This window comes from Ophidiomyces ophidiicola, assembly GCF_022830035.1.
Source record: "Ophidiomyces ophidiicola strain CBS 122913 chromosome Unknown scaffold_18, whole genome shotgun sequence".
Taxonomy (NCBI): Eukaryota; Fungi; Ascomycota; class Eurotiomycetes; order Onygenales; family Onygenaceae; genus Ophidiomyces; species Ophidiomyces ophidiicola.
Window position 1 is genome coordinate 341,601 of NW_026054658.1, and position 13,327 is coordinate 354,927.

A 13,327-nucleotide genomic window follows, 5' to 3' on the forward strand; every position below is an offset into this window, starting at 1 on the left:
ATCTAAAGACATCTAGTTACTTATTCTAGTGTCTAGGGGTATGGTCAACAACTGTCATCACAGACTGTAGCATCTACCCTATTCTCTGCCTCTTCTGAGAGTGCGAGTGCTTGCTTTCTCTGTTTTCTCTGTTCATTTGATCTACCAGCAGAATCACTAACTTTAGAACAGTCCTTGAGCCAGCAACTTGCTCATGATTCTTATCCAGCAGGCATAGCAAGTGGGCATGAGGTTATCCATCCTATGTTGCCTATGATTGAGTATAATGCTCATGAAAGCCAGGAAGAGACACTGGATAGAAAATTACATGTTGGAAACTGGCGGCGAAGGCAAGACACATCTGACGATCCTATCTGTGGATTATTACTTGAGTATATTGAAGGCACCACGCTGAACAAAGCATATCTCCCACCAAAAAGTGCCCAGAGTTTACGTGATCAGCTAGAGCTATTACATAGTCTGAAAATTGTTCAGGGTGACCTTTTTCCACATAATATGATGGTTTCCAAAAACGGTCGTGCCTTTTTACTCGATGTTAGCGGTGCGCAAATGGCCTCAGAGGAAGGTCAGCTCATTCGCAAAACGTCCAGCTTTCTATCCTGGGCAAAAGACGAGAGGTCTAGACTTGAGTTATTTCTTTTTCGACTCCAGAATGCTAGTTACTCCGTTATGGAATTTCTTGGTCACGCTCACGCTCTCATAGTTGAAACGACACCGAGGAGTGAAGTTGTCAGATGCCCAGAGTGACGAAGAGGCATTTGGTAGGCCTCTGGGAGAATGGATGGATAGATGTTTTACCATTGAAGAGTAACCCAATAGGGTGCGTGGTGTGGTTCGGTTATACAAAACCTGAACAGTAAACCCAGATGGTCTAAGTTATCAAACAGATTAATCATGACTTTAATCCATTACCCAAGAGCTCTTCTCCAACTTGTCGTATAAGCTGTTCCCCGGAAAACCCATTGACATTAGCTTTCTCTAGCACAATAGTCCCCGCTTCCATTGCGCGACACAAATCGAGCACTTCCCCGTTCATTGGGGCACAATACGCCAGGAGGCCTAGCGACAGAAGTAAACCACGCAAGTTTTCTAGGCTCTCAGATTCGTTCCGTATAGCTTCAATGAGTGATGCAACTAGTTCTACCTGAACTGCTTCTGGTAGCTTATCGGGACGGTCTTGTAGCCGTTCGTTGTGATTCAGGGCTGCTAAATTGTAAATAAAAGAAGCTGCGGCAACGCGAAGATTTCCATGCGAGTCTAGTAGGCATGTGGTTGCAAAGTTAATACACGTCTCGCGGAGCGTGTCAGATGAAAGAAACTTGTCCGGATAGAGCTGTGTCGTAAATATGTTGCACATCAATTGCGCCATTACAAGCTGGTGGTTGTAAGGAGCAGTCTGGGGTGTCTTTGCTCTAGCAAGCAATGCCAATAGAGTGCGATGGCCCGTTTCCTCTGCAAAAAACCCGCTCACTCTCGCATCACAAAAGGCAGTTCTGACCAAATCTATTATGGCGAAATGGATATCTAAGGGTAAATCGGAAAACTTGGTTTGAATGAAACTAGCCAGTCGTGGTAAATCAGGCAAGGGCGGTCTCGCAGAGTCAGCTGTAACATCTCTTTTTAAAAAGGTAACCAATTCTGCGAGTACAGGGTCATCACCAACGGGGCCAACTTTTAAAAGAAGCTTATCTAATGGCGGGGTCTTTTGATAAGTAATGTAAAAATCAATCATTCGCTGTAGGCTTGGAAGCGACAGGTTATTATGCGCATGTGGAGGCCAAGCTACTTGGATCAGCATTCGAACATTACCTCGAAGCTGGCTCTCATCAGCACCGCTCCATTGATTGTCTTTTTGCCCTTTCAAAAATGTTATGAATGTCGGAGTGGCTCTGATATTATACTTTGATGAAACATCGAGGGCTTGGTTAATGTCCACTTTAATAAGTATAGCTTTCTCTCCAGCTTCTTCGGCCAGCTGGTCATAAGCTGGATAGACAATTTTACAAGGTGGGCATGTGGAAGAGGTGAAAAATATCACAGCACATGAATATTGAGCCTGAAAGAGAAGATTATCAACGGCCTCGAGGGTTGTCACGTTGTGAACTCGGTTCACATGAGCTGAGGCTGTAGCGTGCGGTATTAGCGAAGTTATTGGTTGACTTGGTTGTGCTGGTAGGTCTTGCGCTGGACCGCGAAGCAAATTGTCAATATACGGTTTCATCATCTGGCCAAGTGGAGAGCTTAGGAATTGATCTGGTAGATTCCTGATATGCTCCGGAATTCCTTTTCCAACGAGGAACATAGCTAAATCGTGTGTGAAGTTATTACAGTTCCGTAAGAACAGATCGTAGGACTGGAATTGTATTAGTTTCTCAACACTTGTGCTAAAAATAAGCGCCATACATCTTCGGTATATGTTTTTGATAAAGAGTCCATATACTCAATAATCACCTCTAGCGGAAGTTCTGACCTGCCGAGCGAAAGGGTCTCCATTGGCTGACCATGATGTGTTGTTCCAGGAGCAGCTTGTTGAATTCCCCTACCAAAATAGTACTCAACACCACCAAATACAAGGGACGTATGGTATATTGCGTCTATCTGTGTCCCAGAAATTGGAAGCGATAGCTAAAAAGATACGTCAGAGTGGTAAACGGTCCTTTTCCATTCCCTTGACATACAGTTCGGGCGAGGCCCTGTCACACGGTCAGCATCGTATATACACTAAAGGTAAATAGGATATTAATTATGGAACTTTACATTTGACAAATCGTAGATATATAATGTCACATCCATTGTAAGATAGTCTTGCCTATATCATCCAAAGCCACAGAACGCTTTCAGAATGACCTTTTATCAGTAGCTCCAAGATCCGGTCTCTTGCTGCACATTTCCATTACTTGTCCGCGAACCTAATGTGTATGTGACGACACTCGTGTGATGCTATGAGCTATGAACTGGAGAAAGATTGCCTAATTCTGGTTATGGAGTAGATTAGGTACTATTTATAACCAAGCAAGGTTAATTCGTGTCACGTGCTGCATGGTTCTAGCCCGTTAGTTAACTATCCAGTGGTTTGCATTTTGGTCCAGCTGCATGTACGGACTCCGGAGTACGGAGTACGCAGATCTAACTAGCAAAGAGCTGCATCAGGGATCGATTAATTCTAGTTTCAATACAGAGTACTCCATACTCTGCCGCCTGTCCTAACCGGAATAAGAATTGTGTCTTACCGTACCATTTAACGACTTCCTTGCTTCATACGACTGAATGATTTAACGCTATGATTAAAGAAAAGTTAGGTAAGATTAAGCATATTCTAGATCATAGATTTATTGCCCCTCTTCTGTTCAACTATTTACAAAGAAACGAAAGTGGAGAAACAGCGCGGCCCTATCTAGTCATAAGCACGTAACTGCCTCTTGTGGTAGCTACCATTCGAAGCAACTTCTTAACTCCACCTGAACCTTGGCCAGCCTCTACACGCAGGCATAATGGTACGTAATTTTAATGAATGAATATCGCTTTGTTCATTTGAACCATATATCTCGTATGATATTGACTTACTCTACGAATAGCCACCAAAGCGCCGAAGTGTAGCTTCATCGTCCACACCTGGCCGGGCCCAAGCAAAAAAAGCGCGAATCTCTAAGCTTGCTAAAGAGAATGATATCACCACAGAGGAGGAGGCCGAGATAAAAGAAGCATTTCGTCTTTTTGCTATAAGAGAACTTGCTGAGGATCTTGAAGAGTTCTCCTCAGAAAAGGAAGGCGTGATTAGGACGGCCGATGTGCGCCGGGCGCTGGTGTAAGCATCACTCATTGTCTACACAATACCTCTTTGCAGCAACGCCCCGGAACTCACATGGATATGTTATTAGGGCGCTTGGTTTACCAACTACCTCCCAATCCGAGCTTAATTCCATACTTTCTGCTGTCGACCCTTCACGTACCGGCTACGTTTGCTACGAACCCTTCCTCTCAGTCTGTGCGCTCAAACTACACTCGCGTACCGACGATTCTATATCAGAGGAAGTAAGTCATGCGTATCAGCTTTTTACACATGGCACAGACGGGCCTATCTTGTTATCACACTTGAGACGTGTTGCGAAAGAGCTCAAAGAGGATGTCAGTGAGGAGTTGCTGCGCGATATGGTTAGGGAAGCAAATGGCGGAGAAGGATTACATGCAGGTGTTAATCTTGAACAGTTCAGAGATGTCATGAGACGTGCAGGGGTATTTTAGCTCATATTCCCGGTTGTCAATTCTTCGATGGAGTGACTTTCTCTTTTAGAGGGTTTATTGGTGCATCTGCTATGGAGTTCTGGTTTTTTGGAATGAAAGCGCGTTTATTGGTTTATATGGGATCATTGGTATGCACATAGTAATTTTCAGCCTGCCTTGTGGAGGAGAACTAGTAACGTCACGTGGTTGGATATCATCGTTTGAATGTATGGAGACATAGCTGAGCAGCCACAAGCTCGAAATACTAGCAACAATTTAAACCATCAAAAACATGACCGAGCAAGAAGCCCTTGCACTATGACCGCTTCTTTTTTTCGCCGATTGTTTCGCTTCGGCGGTAAAAGACTTCCCCCGCTCCGCATTGGTCTCTGGGCAGCCGGGGCTTTCTGCACCTGCAAGGTCTTCAATGAACACGCTTACGAGTTGCAGCTCTCTTCGGGCCCATCGATGTATCCAACGATACATTTCAAAGGAGACTACCTGTTGATTTCGAAATACTACAAATATGGAAGGAGAGTCGAGGTTGGCGATATCGTTACTTTTAAACACCCATCTTATCTGATGATGGCCGCAAAGAGAGTGACAGGATTGCCAGGGGATTACGTGGTGATCGATCCCGAGGACCAATCTGGCAGTTTAGCCAAGATGATTCAAGTGAGATCATAGGCCTTTATTTTACTTAGATTTATCGCTGACTAGTCTGTTAATGTGCGAGTAGGTTCCCGAAGGTCATATCATGGTTACCGGTGACAACCTACCTTGGTCAAGGGATTCTAGAGACTTTGGCCCATTACCAATGGGGCTGATAACGGGAAAAGTCATTGCAAAAGTCTGGGCACCACTGAATTATCAGCGGATAGAAAACTCTCTTATGCACATTGAGCAGATTCCCGCGGATGAAGGGTCTTGACCTCCACATACCTACGGACATTCCACCTCAAATCCCATAACGTTGGGATATATCCTTGTATAGTACAAACCTGCCATGGCGAGCATATAAACGGCTTTGTTGGATAGTACATATAGAAGCAGCGAAAAGAACGCTGCGCCAAACACATAAAAAGTCCTTGAGCAACTCCGACGAATCGGCAATTAGTTACCTAAATGAGGCGGGGTTCCTCCTTTTATAAGGAAGAGGCTCCACCCTCTTACGCTTCAACTCAATGTCTATTCCCTCAACTCCGAGTCCGGTCATCACATCCAGCATGTCTTCATCCCAGTGGGTTCTAAATAGATGGGCGCCAATGGGTTTGAGTTGGTGCCTCGTCTCAAAACTACGTAGGCGGAAGCCTTCTCTCTCCACTTTCTTCTGGGCAACATTGTAGTCAAGAGATTTCTGATCCTTTTGCTCCATGATAAGTATTGAGATTCGGTGATACGGGCTGCCTTTGAGTGCATACGGCGCCAACCACGGAAGAATCACCTGCGACTCGGGAGCCAATTTGTCCAAAGATACCGAAATTTCCGTTGGTGAGATGGGCACGTTAATCGCGAGGAAATGGCAACGATGGTCAAACGCATCTGTTTCCAAATTTGGAACATCGGGGTCGACGACCGCGATAGTGACCAGTTTCGCATCTTTGGCAAACGATTGTATTTGGAGGTCTGGAGCCACTGTGCTAGCGCGAGAGTTGACGAATTCTCCAGGCTGAACACTCTTCCTGCCAAACGACAACTTCACATCCACAATTGGGTCTATATGGGCTAATACGTCGGGGACGACCTTCATCTGTGTAATTCGCTGTACCAGAATTGCTCGACGGTACTCTCTCCATTTCCTGTCGGCTAGGAATCGGTAAATTGGCTTATCCATATCACCTAGACGATTTGTTAGGTGACTTAATATACCAACAAATCGGTTCAAACCACGACTTACCCATCCCGTCCTCAAATCGTCTCTTTGTCATGGGGTCATTGATATCCGCAAGGATTTTCAACTCCTCCAAATGCTTCTCCATGCTTTTTATCCTCGTTTGTTTCTGAGCCTTTCCAGCATCATCTTCAGGAGTAGTAGCGCGTAGTCGCTCCAGACGTCCTCGTTCCGTCTCAATTTGTTTTAGCTTCTCCGCCCTATCCTCTAAGATTATCTTTCGGGCTTCTTGAAAGCATTGATATGGCAATTGCGGGAATGAAATGTTCGGGGAATTCTGTAGGGCGGCTCTTCGTCTGCGAGAACCAACAGGAAATTTTCCAGCGCGAATAAGCCTACGTTCCAGGCGAGGGCTTGTCACTAAGAATGGATCTGGCGCCCGATAGAAAGGCTGCTCTTTGGGAACCTCTCCTTGAGCACCTTCTTGTGATGCGGCTGTAGATGAAAACGAGCGGTTAGGTTGAGGGTGTAGCGCAGCAAAGCCACTTCTGTAGGTCTGGCGAAAACATTGTAGAAATGGCTTTGATGCCATCTCGCAATGCGCTATGGCGAGTGGGTTCAACCTGCGGACAAGCTGCTTGAGGTTTGCTGAAGAATCTCGAGGTTTTTTTTATTTGGTCCAAACTGGGTTCGCTAGCGCCAAAAATCAAACTTCTGCAAAACGTCAAAAAGCGTGAGGCGAAGACGAAGACGAACAATTTTCCCCGAATCTCTCAGCACAAAACCACAAAGAAATCGCTGCGACGGCGGCAGATCCAAAATGACTGGCAGCAAAGCGCTGGGTACTTTGAAATGGCTTAGTCGCAGCTGCAATTGGGCTGGTGTTCTCGACCCTCCAAGAGTATATCATCTCGAAGTCCACTGTTCGATTTAACCATGACTAACACGAATCTAGCAATGCCTCCCTAAATATCTCTCGCGATCAATGGTGACTACTACACAGGTTCATAGCGACACATATTCGAGAGATTTTTTAAATGCACACGTATCCTCAGCGCCTCCTGTTACCAATGATATTCCCACCCCAACTTGGGACTCCCCCCCAGCAATTGCGACTCTTTACGATTTTCATACGATGGAGCCTCTTCAATTTCTCGAATATAAAAATGAGCAGCTTCTTCTTCCTCTTCGCCGAGACATATTGCACCGTGCCATAGTTTACGAAGGTGACATGACAAGGCAGGGTACCGCGAGTACTAAATGGCGAGACGATGTACGAGGCAGCAGGAAGAAAATCAGGCCTCAAAAAGGGACTGGTCGTGCCCGTTTGGGCGATAAGAAGTCGCCCATGTTAAGGGGAGGTGGTGTTGCATTTGGACCACATCCACGAGACTTTTCGACTGAGCTACCTCGACAGATCTACGACAAAGCCTGGCGAACAGCTCTTAGCTTCCGATACCGACGAGGCCAGTTAGTAATAGTTGACAACAATATATCTATACCCGAAGGCGCGAGCGTACACTATCTAAAGCAGATTTTCACTAGACACGGCTGGGGAGCACGTTTTGGGCGGTCGTTACTCATTACGGACGTGAAGGAGGCAAAGCTTTTTAAGACAATGGCGCAAATTGGCGAAGACGCAAGGGTGCTGGACCGTGAAGATGTTGACGTTAAAGATTTACTTGAAACTGGGCGGTTGATCATTGAGCAACGGGCGCTGGACCAGATGCTCGCCCGCCACTCTAGTGATTTGAAAAAGGCGCCGAGGGTAGCTTGACTAGCACAAACGGAGTACTCATTATTTGTATAGTAGATATCTTACTGAAGTATTTTGTGGGTTCTTTTTGTCATTCCCCTCATAAACGGAAGGCTCCGCGGTGTAGATTCTCATTCTCTTGTCTTGCTCATTAATTCTCCATCTTGCAGAATCAAGATAAAATTACGGCACTTAGACGGACTCACACTTTCAATGTGCTTTCGGGCATACTTTTCTTGTTCCTATGCACTGCCCGAGGTCAACCGAGTTGCGCAAAAAAGCTTCCCCAACTTTGATCCTGAACCAACAATTTTGTTCGGCCCGAAACATCACACCTGCCTTCACGTTTCACCCTATTTTTCTCTCCCAGAAATATATCGGCCTCGTGGGCTTCCTTTGCCATTAATGTTCCTCCGATCCGCCTGTGTTCGATCATCGCCGCTGAGCTGGCTCTCGCGGAGCTCTTCTAGAACCATGCCACTCGCCGCGAAGCTCGTAAACCCAGCTTTTACAGGACATGCCCGGGTAAGTGGACGACATTGTTGTCTTGCTCGTTCTTCTTCGAGCCCTACTAATCGATAATCTTCTAAGATGGAATCCACTGCGACAATCCCCCAAGAACTTCCATCTGATGAGCCTAACGACGTCGTGTTCAACAGTCTCTACGGCATCCGGTCGATTGAGCTTAACAGACCGAAGAAATTGAACTCTCTAAACGGCTCCATGGCACGAAAAATAGTCCCCAGATTGAAGGTATGCAGGCTTCTCCGCACCCTTCTCGCAGGATAATGTTGAGGAAGACTAGGAATGGGAAAATTCGCACCTAGCAAATATCATTATGATATCAGGCGCAGGAGAAAAGGCCTTTTGTGCGGGGGGCGACGTTACTACTCTCGCTGAGCAGAACTCTAAAGGGGCGGAAGGACAGAAAAAATCCAAGGCTTTCTTCTCCCTTGAATACCAACTTGATCACCTTATTGCGACGTACTCGAAACCATATATTGCCATCTTGGATGGGATTACAATGGGCGGCGGTGTTGGACTCAGCGTACATGCTCCATTCCGGATAGCCACAGAAAAAACTCTCTTTGCCATGCCTGAGACTACAATCGGGTTTTTCCCTGATGTTGGGGGGTCGTTCTTCTTACCTCGTCTCGATGGAGAAATTGGAACGTATCTCGCTCTGACTTCAGAACGACTTGCGGGTATTCAAGTGTTTTATTCGGGGATCGCTACACATTATTTCCATTCCAGCACCCTAAGCAGCATCACAGCGCGCCTCTCCGAGCTCACCTTCAAGGACTATGCCTCTCTCCAGGAGCGACTCGATCTCATTAACCGGACATTGTCAGAGTTTCCCACCAATTTACCAGATGATAAGATTCAACTTTCTGGTAGTATCCGCCAATCAATTGATCGCTGCTTCTCCAAACCCTCCGTGGAGTCGATCATCGAGGCGCTTGAGGAGGAAACAGAGAATAAGGAATGGGCACAAAAGACTATTAAGACGTTAAACGTTCGTTCTCCTACCGCACTTAAGGTTACACTTCGTCAGCTTCGTGTCGGGCGTAAATGGTCCATCGGAGAGACCTTCCAACGCGAGGAGAAAATTGCCGCTCGGTTTATGGAACATCCTGATTTTGTTGAGGGTGTTACTGCGCGCCTTATAAATAGGCCTCCCACAGAACCACGCTGGACCCCTGCTACTCTAGCAGAGGTTACGGACGAACATGTCGACGACTTCTTCCGTATTCCTCAAGGTGAACGACGCCTGCCGCTTTTAAACCCTGAAATTGACTACATGGTTTATCCGCACGAGCGATTAGCGCTCCCCTCTGAAAGGGAAATTGAACGGTTTGTACGCAAGTCCGGAGAATCTAAGTCCCAGACCGTTAAAGAGTTTTTACTGCGGTGGGATTATAAAGATGGGGTCAAAGAAAAGGTCAGCGAAGTTCTTAACCGCAAAACAAAAGTCACAGAGAAGGGCGGAAGAGAATGGATAGAAGAGTCATAATTATTAAACTAAATACACATCTATACTTTAAACTCATCGAATAACCCGACCGTACATACACATTCCTGCTCATAGCAAGGGAGGCCAGCAAAAAGAAAATAAATAAATTGAGATTTTGAACCTTGTAAGAGCTATTTAGATTTTGCTACAGTATAATTAGATGTCGTGGTCTTTCAGCCGCATGACAAAGGAAAAGGAATCTCCAAACCGAAGGCAGACATTTGATATTGAGATTTGACCCTTTTTACTGGAAGGTCGACTAAATTCGTCTGGGGGATGGATTCGGGGGGAAGTTTTAAGACGTGTTATGTATGGTTTGGAGAAACTCGTAAGCCTCATATTATCTGGACTGGCATAAGAAGCTTGCAGTGATTTTTTATGATGATAAGATAAATAAATATATGGCGGCGTGGGATTGGCTGGACGTTGGCGTCTCTGACTTGGTGTCTGAATATTGTCAAGTGCTTCGTATAAAATTTCTGATATCTTTTATACAGTTGATTGCTAGAACTACACACCCCTTTTTCAGCTCTACGTTTGGAGTATATTCTGGGAGCTGAAGCCAATTAGTCAGCCTCGCACTTGGTCAGTCTAGCAAGCCATAGAGTCAAACCTTAAAGTTGACTTCATCAGAGCTTGTTTCTCTCAACATACGAGCAGATTTATCGGAGCCACTGAACAATGTGGCTGGATCAATTCGGCACGCCCCATGGAAGTACAGTTAAAATACTCCAGTGAATGATGACTGAACTCAATAGCCACCGAAAAACGCTCTGCCTTCCAGTACCACCCGCAAAACTCTTCGCCCCTGTTGCTGTTGAGGAAGATGGAGATTGGCACGACGTCTGTTAGGCGCACTGCGGCATCTGTCTTCTCCCATATTCTGATACTCCGAGATAAATGCCTCGAACTGCTCTATCCATCGAGCCATGCAGATGTTGATTCGATATCATTAGAAACCTTACAATTCCTTGCCGCTGGTAAATCTGGAATTGTTTATGCGATCGATGATAAGAGGGTTTTAAAAGAGTTTCAAGAAACAGAGCGGGGTGAAGTTGAGCGTCAAGCATATTGCCGCCTCGGCTCACATTCTAACATTGCAAAATTGCTGGGTACTCGGAAAGATGGCTCTATTGTTCTCGAAAGGGGCGAGGTCCTCCGAAAAATATGTCGGTCGCCCTCCGCAGATAAGATTCCGATTGAGAGGAAGCTTGGCTGGCTGAGACAAGCTGCAAGGGGCTATCAACATCTGCATAATAGCAATATCATTCATAGTGATGTTGGGTGCAATAATATGATTATAACAAAGGAGGGTCGTCTGAAAATCATTGACTTTGAAGGCTGCAGTATCGACGGTGAACCGGCGGATTCCTGCTATGAATGGTTCAGCTACCGACCATCGGTGCCAAGGGCGAGCCGATCTACTGATATTTTTGCATTTGGCTGTGCAGTCTACGAGATTATCACTGGAAAACCACCGCACCATGAACTCGAAGTATCCAATGATCGATATCATCTCGTTGAACGGCTATACGCAGACAACAACTTCCCCGATGTTACGTCGCTACCCCTAGGTCAGTTGATCCAGAGCTGCTGGCTGAACTGTTTTAGTTCTATGAGCGAGGTGGTTCGAGAACTAGAAGCATTCAACCCCAGGAGTTCTCGGGGCTTGGACTGAGGTGTCATGGGCTTCGAAATAGACATCAACCTTTTGATCTTGCTTTAGATACATACTACTATCAGGTGTTTTAGATGTGAGTATTATTTCTTAGTATAACATCATCATTTCCTGTAATATATCTTGTTCAAATCCTGCTCGGACTCTACAGAGCCTTCCATTCAGCATTCCGAGATTCGAACAGAGCCTAGCCATGGAGATCCACCTATAATACGCTCAGGCTCAGTGCCATTTACCTGAGAGCGCAGTTTTTCTTACCCATTTAATCTGGTAAATTTCAAGGGATATTCCTGAGTCCCGACATGCCGGGCATACCCCTCCCTTCCTAGAAGGAAGCTGATCTAGATTTGGGTCGTGTGTCAGGGTGTCACAAGGAGGGCCTGGCTTCGGCGAAAGAGTGCATCTTTTCCGGAGGCGTGTCTCTATCTTATGTTGCGGTTGCTTTGTGCATTGTCCACGAACGGCATGAGTAATACCATAAGAACACATGGTGGACTTTCGCTATAACGAATATCGAATTGGAGCGTGGTCAACTGAGTTGGCTTTGGATGACGGACAGACAGCTTCCAGGGAGCCTAGATTTTCTTTTATGGGATCCAAATATATTGACGGGGCTGACTAAAACTGGTTACTTTCTACATTCCAGTTTAAAGGACGTGAAGAGTGCTCATACATACATGGATATACCAGCCAAGCCAAGTGGCTCCTGGTTGTGACCTGACTGTTTTTGGGCACGTCAACAAAAGCTGGGACGTGGGCTCCCGGATAAAGCTATGAAGTAAATTCTGACTAAATATATTAATGAGAAATGACTATAGAGCGCACTCTATGCTGCGGTTCTTAAATTCTACACTAGCCTTCTACCAGACCCAGAAACAATCACCAATAAATGGCAGCCACATCAGTGGGGATTAAAATCGACCCTGGTCTTGGATGTGAAGTCCGATTTATCCCACAACAGTCAAAGAGGGAGTCTCGAGAAAGGAGACAGCCTTGTTCATCCTGGTAAGTTGATTCCAGGTGTTTGCGGAGGAATCGGCAAAGAATTGATTAATAGTTGCTGTTGATGCTGTTCGACGTCAAGCAATGGACCTTCTGGCGTTGCACGTGATACTCTTTCTTCACAAATGATCTAACTAACTTTGGACTAGCTCGCTTTGGCCATGCTGAAAAAGCTTTGCACAAATAAATGTTTCCAACTTCAACAACTGAAGATCCTAATCAAGCCCACAACAGACTGAATATATGCGTTTTTGTACTATTTTCAGCTTTTAATAGTGCATTGGCCTCGATAATGTCTACTGCCTGCACAGTACAGAAGTTGATAAATGCCTCTATATGACAACTATTCCGCTCAGCCTTAGCGGTCATTGCTGTCAAATGTCTTCGACCACTACTTCCCTTGATCGGTCTCACATATTCTCTTTTATGTAGCAATGGCCCTGCGTTTTTTATGCGACCACCCATTTACCCTTTGCCATTTCACCATTCCCTTCGATTATCGCTTCTACATATGCTAGAGCTCGTCGTTGCCTTCTTTTCAGAACGCGCGAGTGTGGACAAAGAAGCAAGAGGATACTACCGGATACCACATACACAAAGTGCAGTGGTTTTTCACCTAGTGCGGCACACCCGGTTTCTCGTCCATTTAAGTATAGACAATGAGGAACTGGGTGGGCTGCATGGGAGACATTTTGTCGAATACTTCTGTTGTTGAATAGCTGGACTGTCCAGTCGTGAAAACCTGGCCTTCAAATAGCCTGGTTTCTCCTGGCATTTTTATCACACCTGCTTGAGGCATCATGGAGCATCACTGATTGCGGCTAG

At 45.7% G+C, this 13,327-nt stretch overlaps 8 protein-coding genes across 8 annotated transcripts in view; 6 read left to right on the forward strand and 2 right to left on the reverse strand.

The window, feature by feature from the left end:
- The window catches only part of LOZ57_004478 (uncharacterized protein), a gene marked incomplete at both ends in the record, with an annotated part of 1,177 nt that extends 430 nt beyond the window's left edge, over nt 1-747 (forward strand). Inside the window, one exon of the mRNA XM_049253520.1 lies at nt 172-747. Within this exon, the coding sequence (XP_049107602.1) occupies nt 172-747 (576 nt within the window). The remainder of the gene's footprint in view (nt 1-171) is intronic.
- Nucleotides 748-892: 145 nt separating this feature from the next.
- On the reverse strand, nt 893-2,793 carry LOZ57_004479 (uncharacterized protein; the record flags this gene model as incomplete). Its single annotated transcript, XM_049253521.1, has 4 exons — nt 893-2,353; nt 2,404-2,625; nt 2,679-2,693; nt 2,758-2,793. The coding sequence occupies 4 exons, from the start codon at nt 2,791-2,793 to the stop codon at nt 893-895; spliced, it is 1,734 nt and encodes a 577-aa protein (XP_049107603.1).
- Nucleotides 2,794-3,491: 698 nt separating this feature from the next.
- On the forward strand, nt 3,492-4,242 carry LOZ57_004480 (uncharacterized protein; the record flags this gene model as incomplete). Its single annotated transcript, XM_049253522.1, has 3 exons — nt 3,492-3,494; nt 3,576-3,805; nt 3,879-4,242. 3 exons carry the CDS (start codon nt 3,492-3,494, stop codon nt 4,240-4,242), a joined length of 597 nt encoding a protein of 198 aa, XP_049107604.1.
- Nucleotides 4,243-4,539: 297 nt separating this feature from the next.
- Nucleotides 4,540-5,152, forward strand: LOZ57_004481 (uncharacterized protein; the record flags this gene model as incomplete). Its single annotated transcript, XM_049253523.1, has 2 exons — nt 4,540-4,896; nt 4,961-5,152. The coding sequence occupies 2 exons, from the start codon at nt 4,540-4,542 to the stop codon at nt 5,150-5,152; spliced, it is 549 nt and encodes a 182-aa protein (XP_049107605.1).
- Nucleotides 5,153-5,338: 186 nt separating this feature from the next.
- MRPL35 (mitochondrial 54S ribosomal protein YmL35) lies at nt 5,339-6,644 on the reverse strand (the record flags this gene model as incomplete). The annotated part of the gene is made up of 2 exons (XM_049253524.1): nt 5,339-6,060; nt 6,119-6,644. The coding sequence occupies 2 exons, from the start codon at nt 6,642-6,644 to the stop codon at nt 5,339-5,341; spliced, it is 1,248 nt and encodes a 415-aa protein (XP_049107606.1).
- Nucleotides 6,645-6,872: 228 nt separating this feature from the next.
- yml6 (54S ribosomal protein yml6, mitochondrial) lies at nt 6,873-7,829 on the forward strand (the record flags this gene model as incomplete). The annotated part of the gene is made up of 2 exons (XM_049253525.1): nt 6,873-6,953; nt 7,008-7,829. The coding sequence occupies 2 exons, from the start codon at nt 6,873-6,875 to the stop codon at nt 7,827-7,829; spliced, it is 903 nt and encodes a 300-aa protein (XP_049107607.1).
- A 453-nt stretch (nt 7,830-8,282) lies between these two features.
- On the forward strand, nt 8,283-9,822 carry EHD3 (3-hydroxyisobutyryl-CoA hydrolase; the record flags this gene model as incomplete). The annotated part of the gene is made up of 3 exons (XM_049253526.1): nt 8,283-8,333; nt 8,400-8,561; nt 8,614-9,822. The coding sequence occupies 3 exons, from the start codon at nt 8,283-8,285 to the stop codon at nt 9,820-9,822; spliced, it is 1,422 nt and encodes a 473-aa protein (XP_049107608.1).
- Nucleotides 9,823-10,531: 709 nt separating this feature from the next.
- Nucleotides 10,532-11,500, forward strand: LOZ57_004485 (uncharacterized protein; the record flags this gene model as incomplete). Its single annotated transcript, XM_049253527.1, has 2 exons — nt 10,532-10,537; nt 10,607-11,500. 2 exons carry the CDS (start codon nt 10,532-10,534, stop codon nt 11,498-11,500), a joined length of 900 nt encoding a protein of 299 aa, XP_049107609.1.
- Between the last annotated feature and the right edge of the window lie 1,827 nt (nt 11,501-13,327).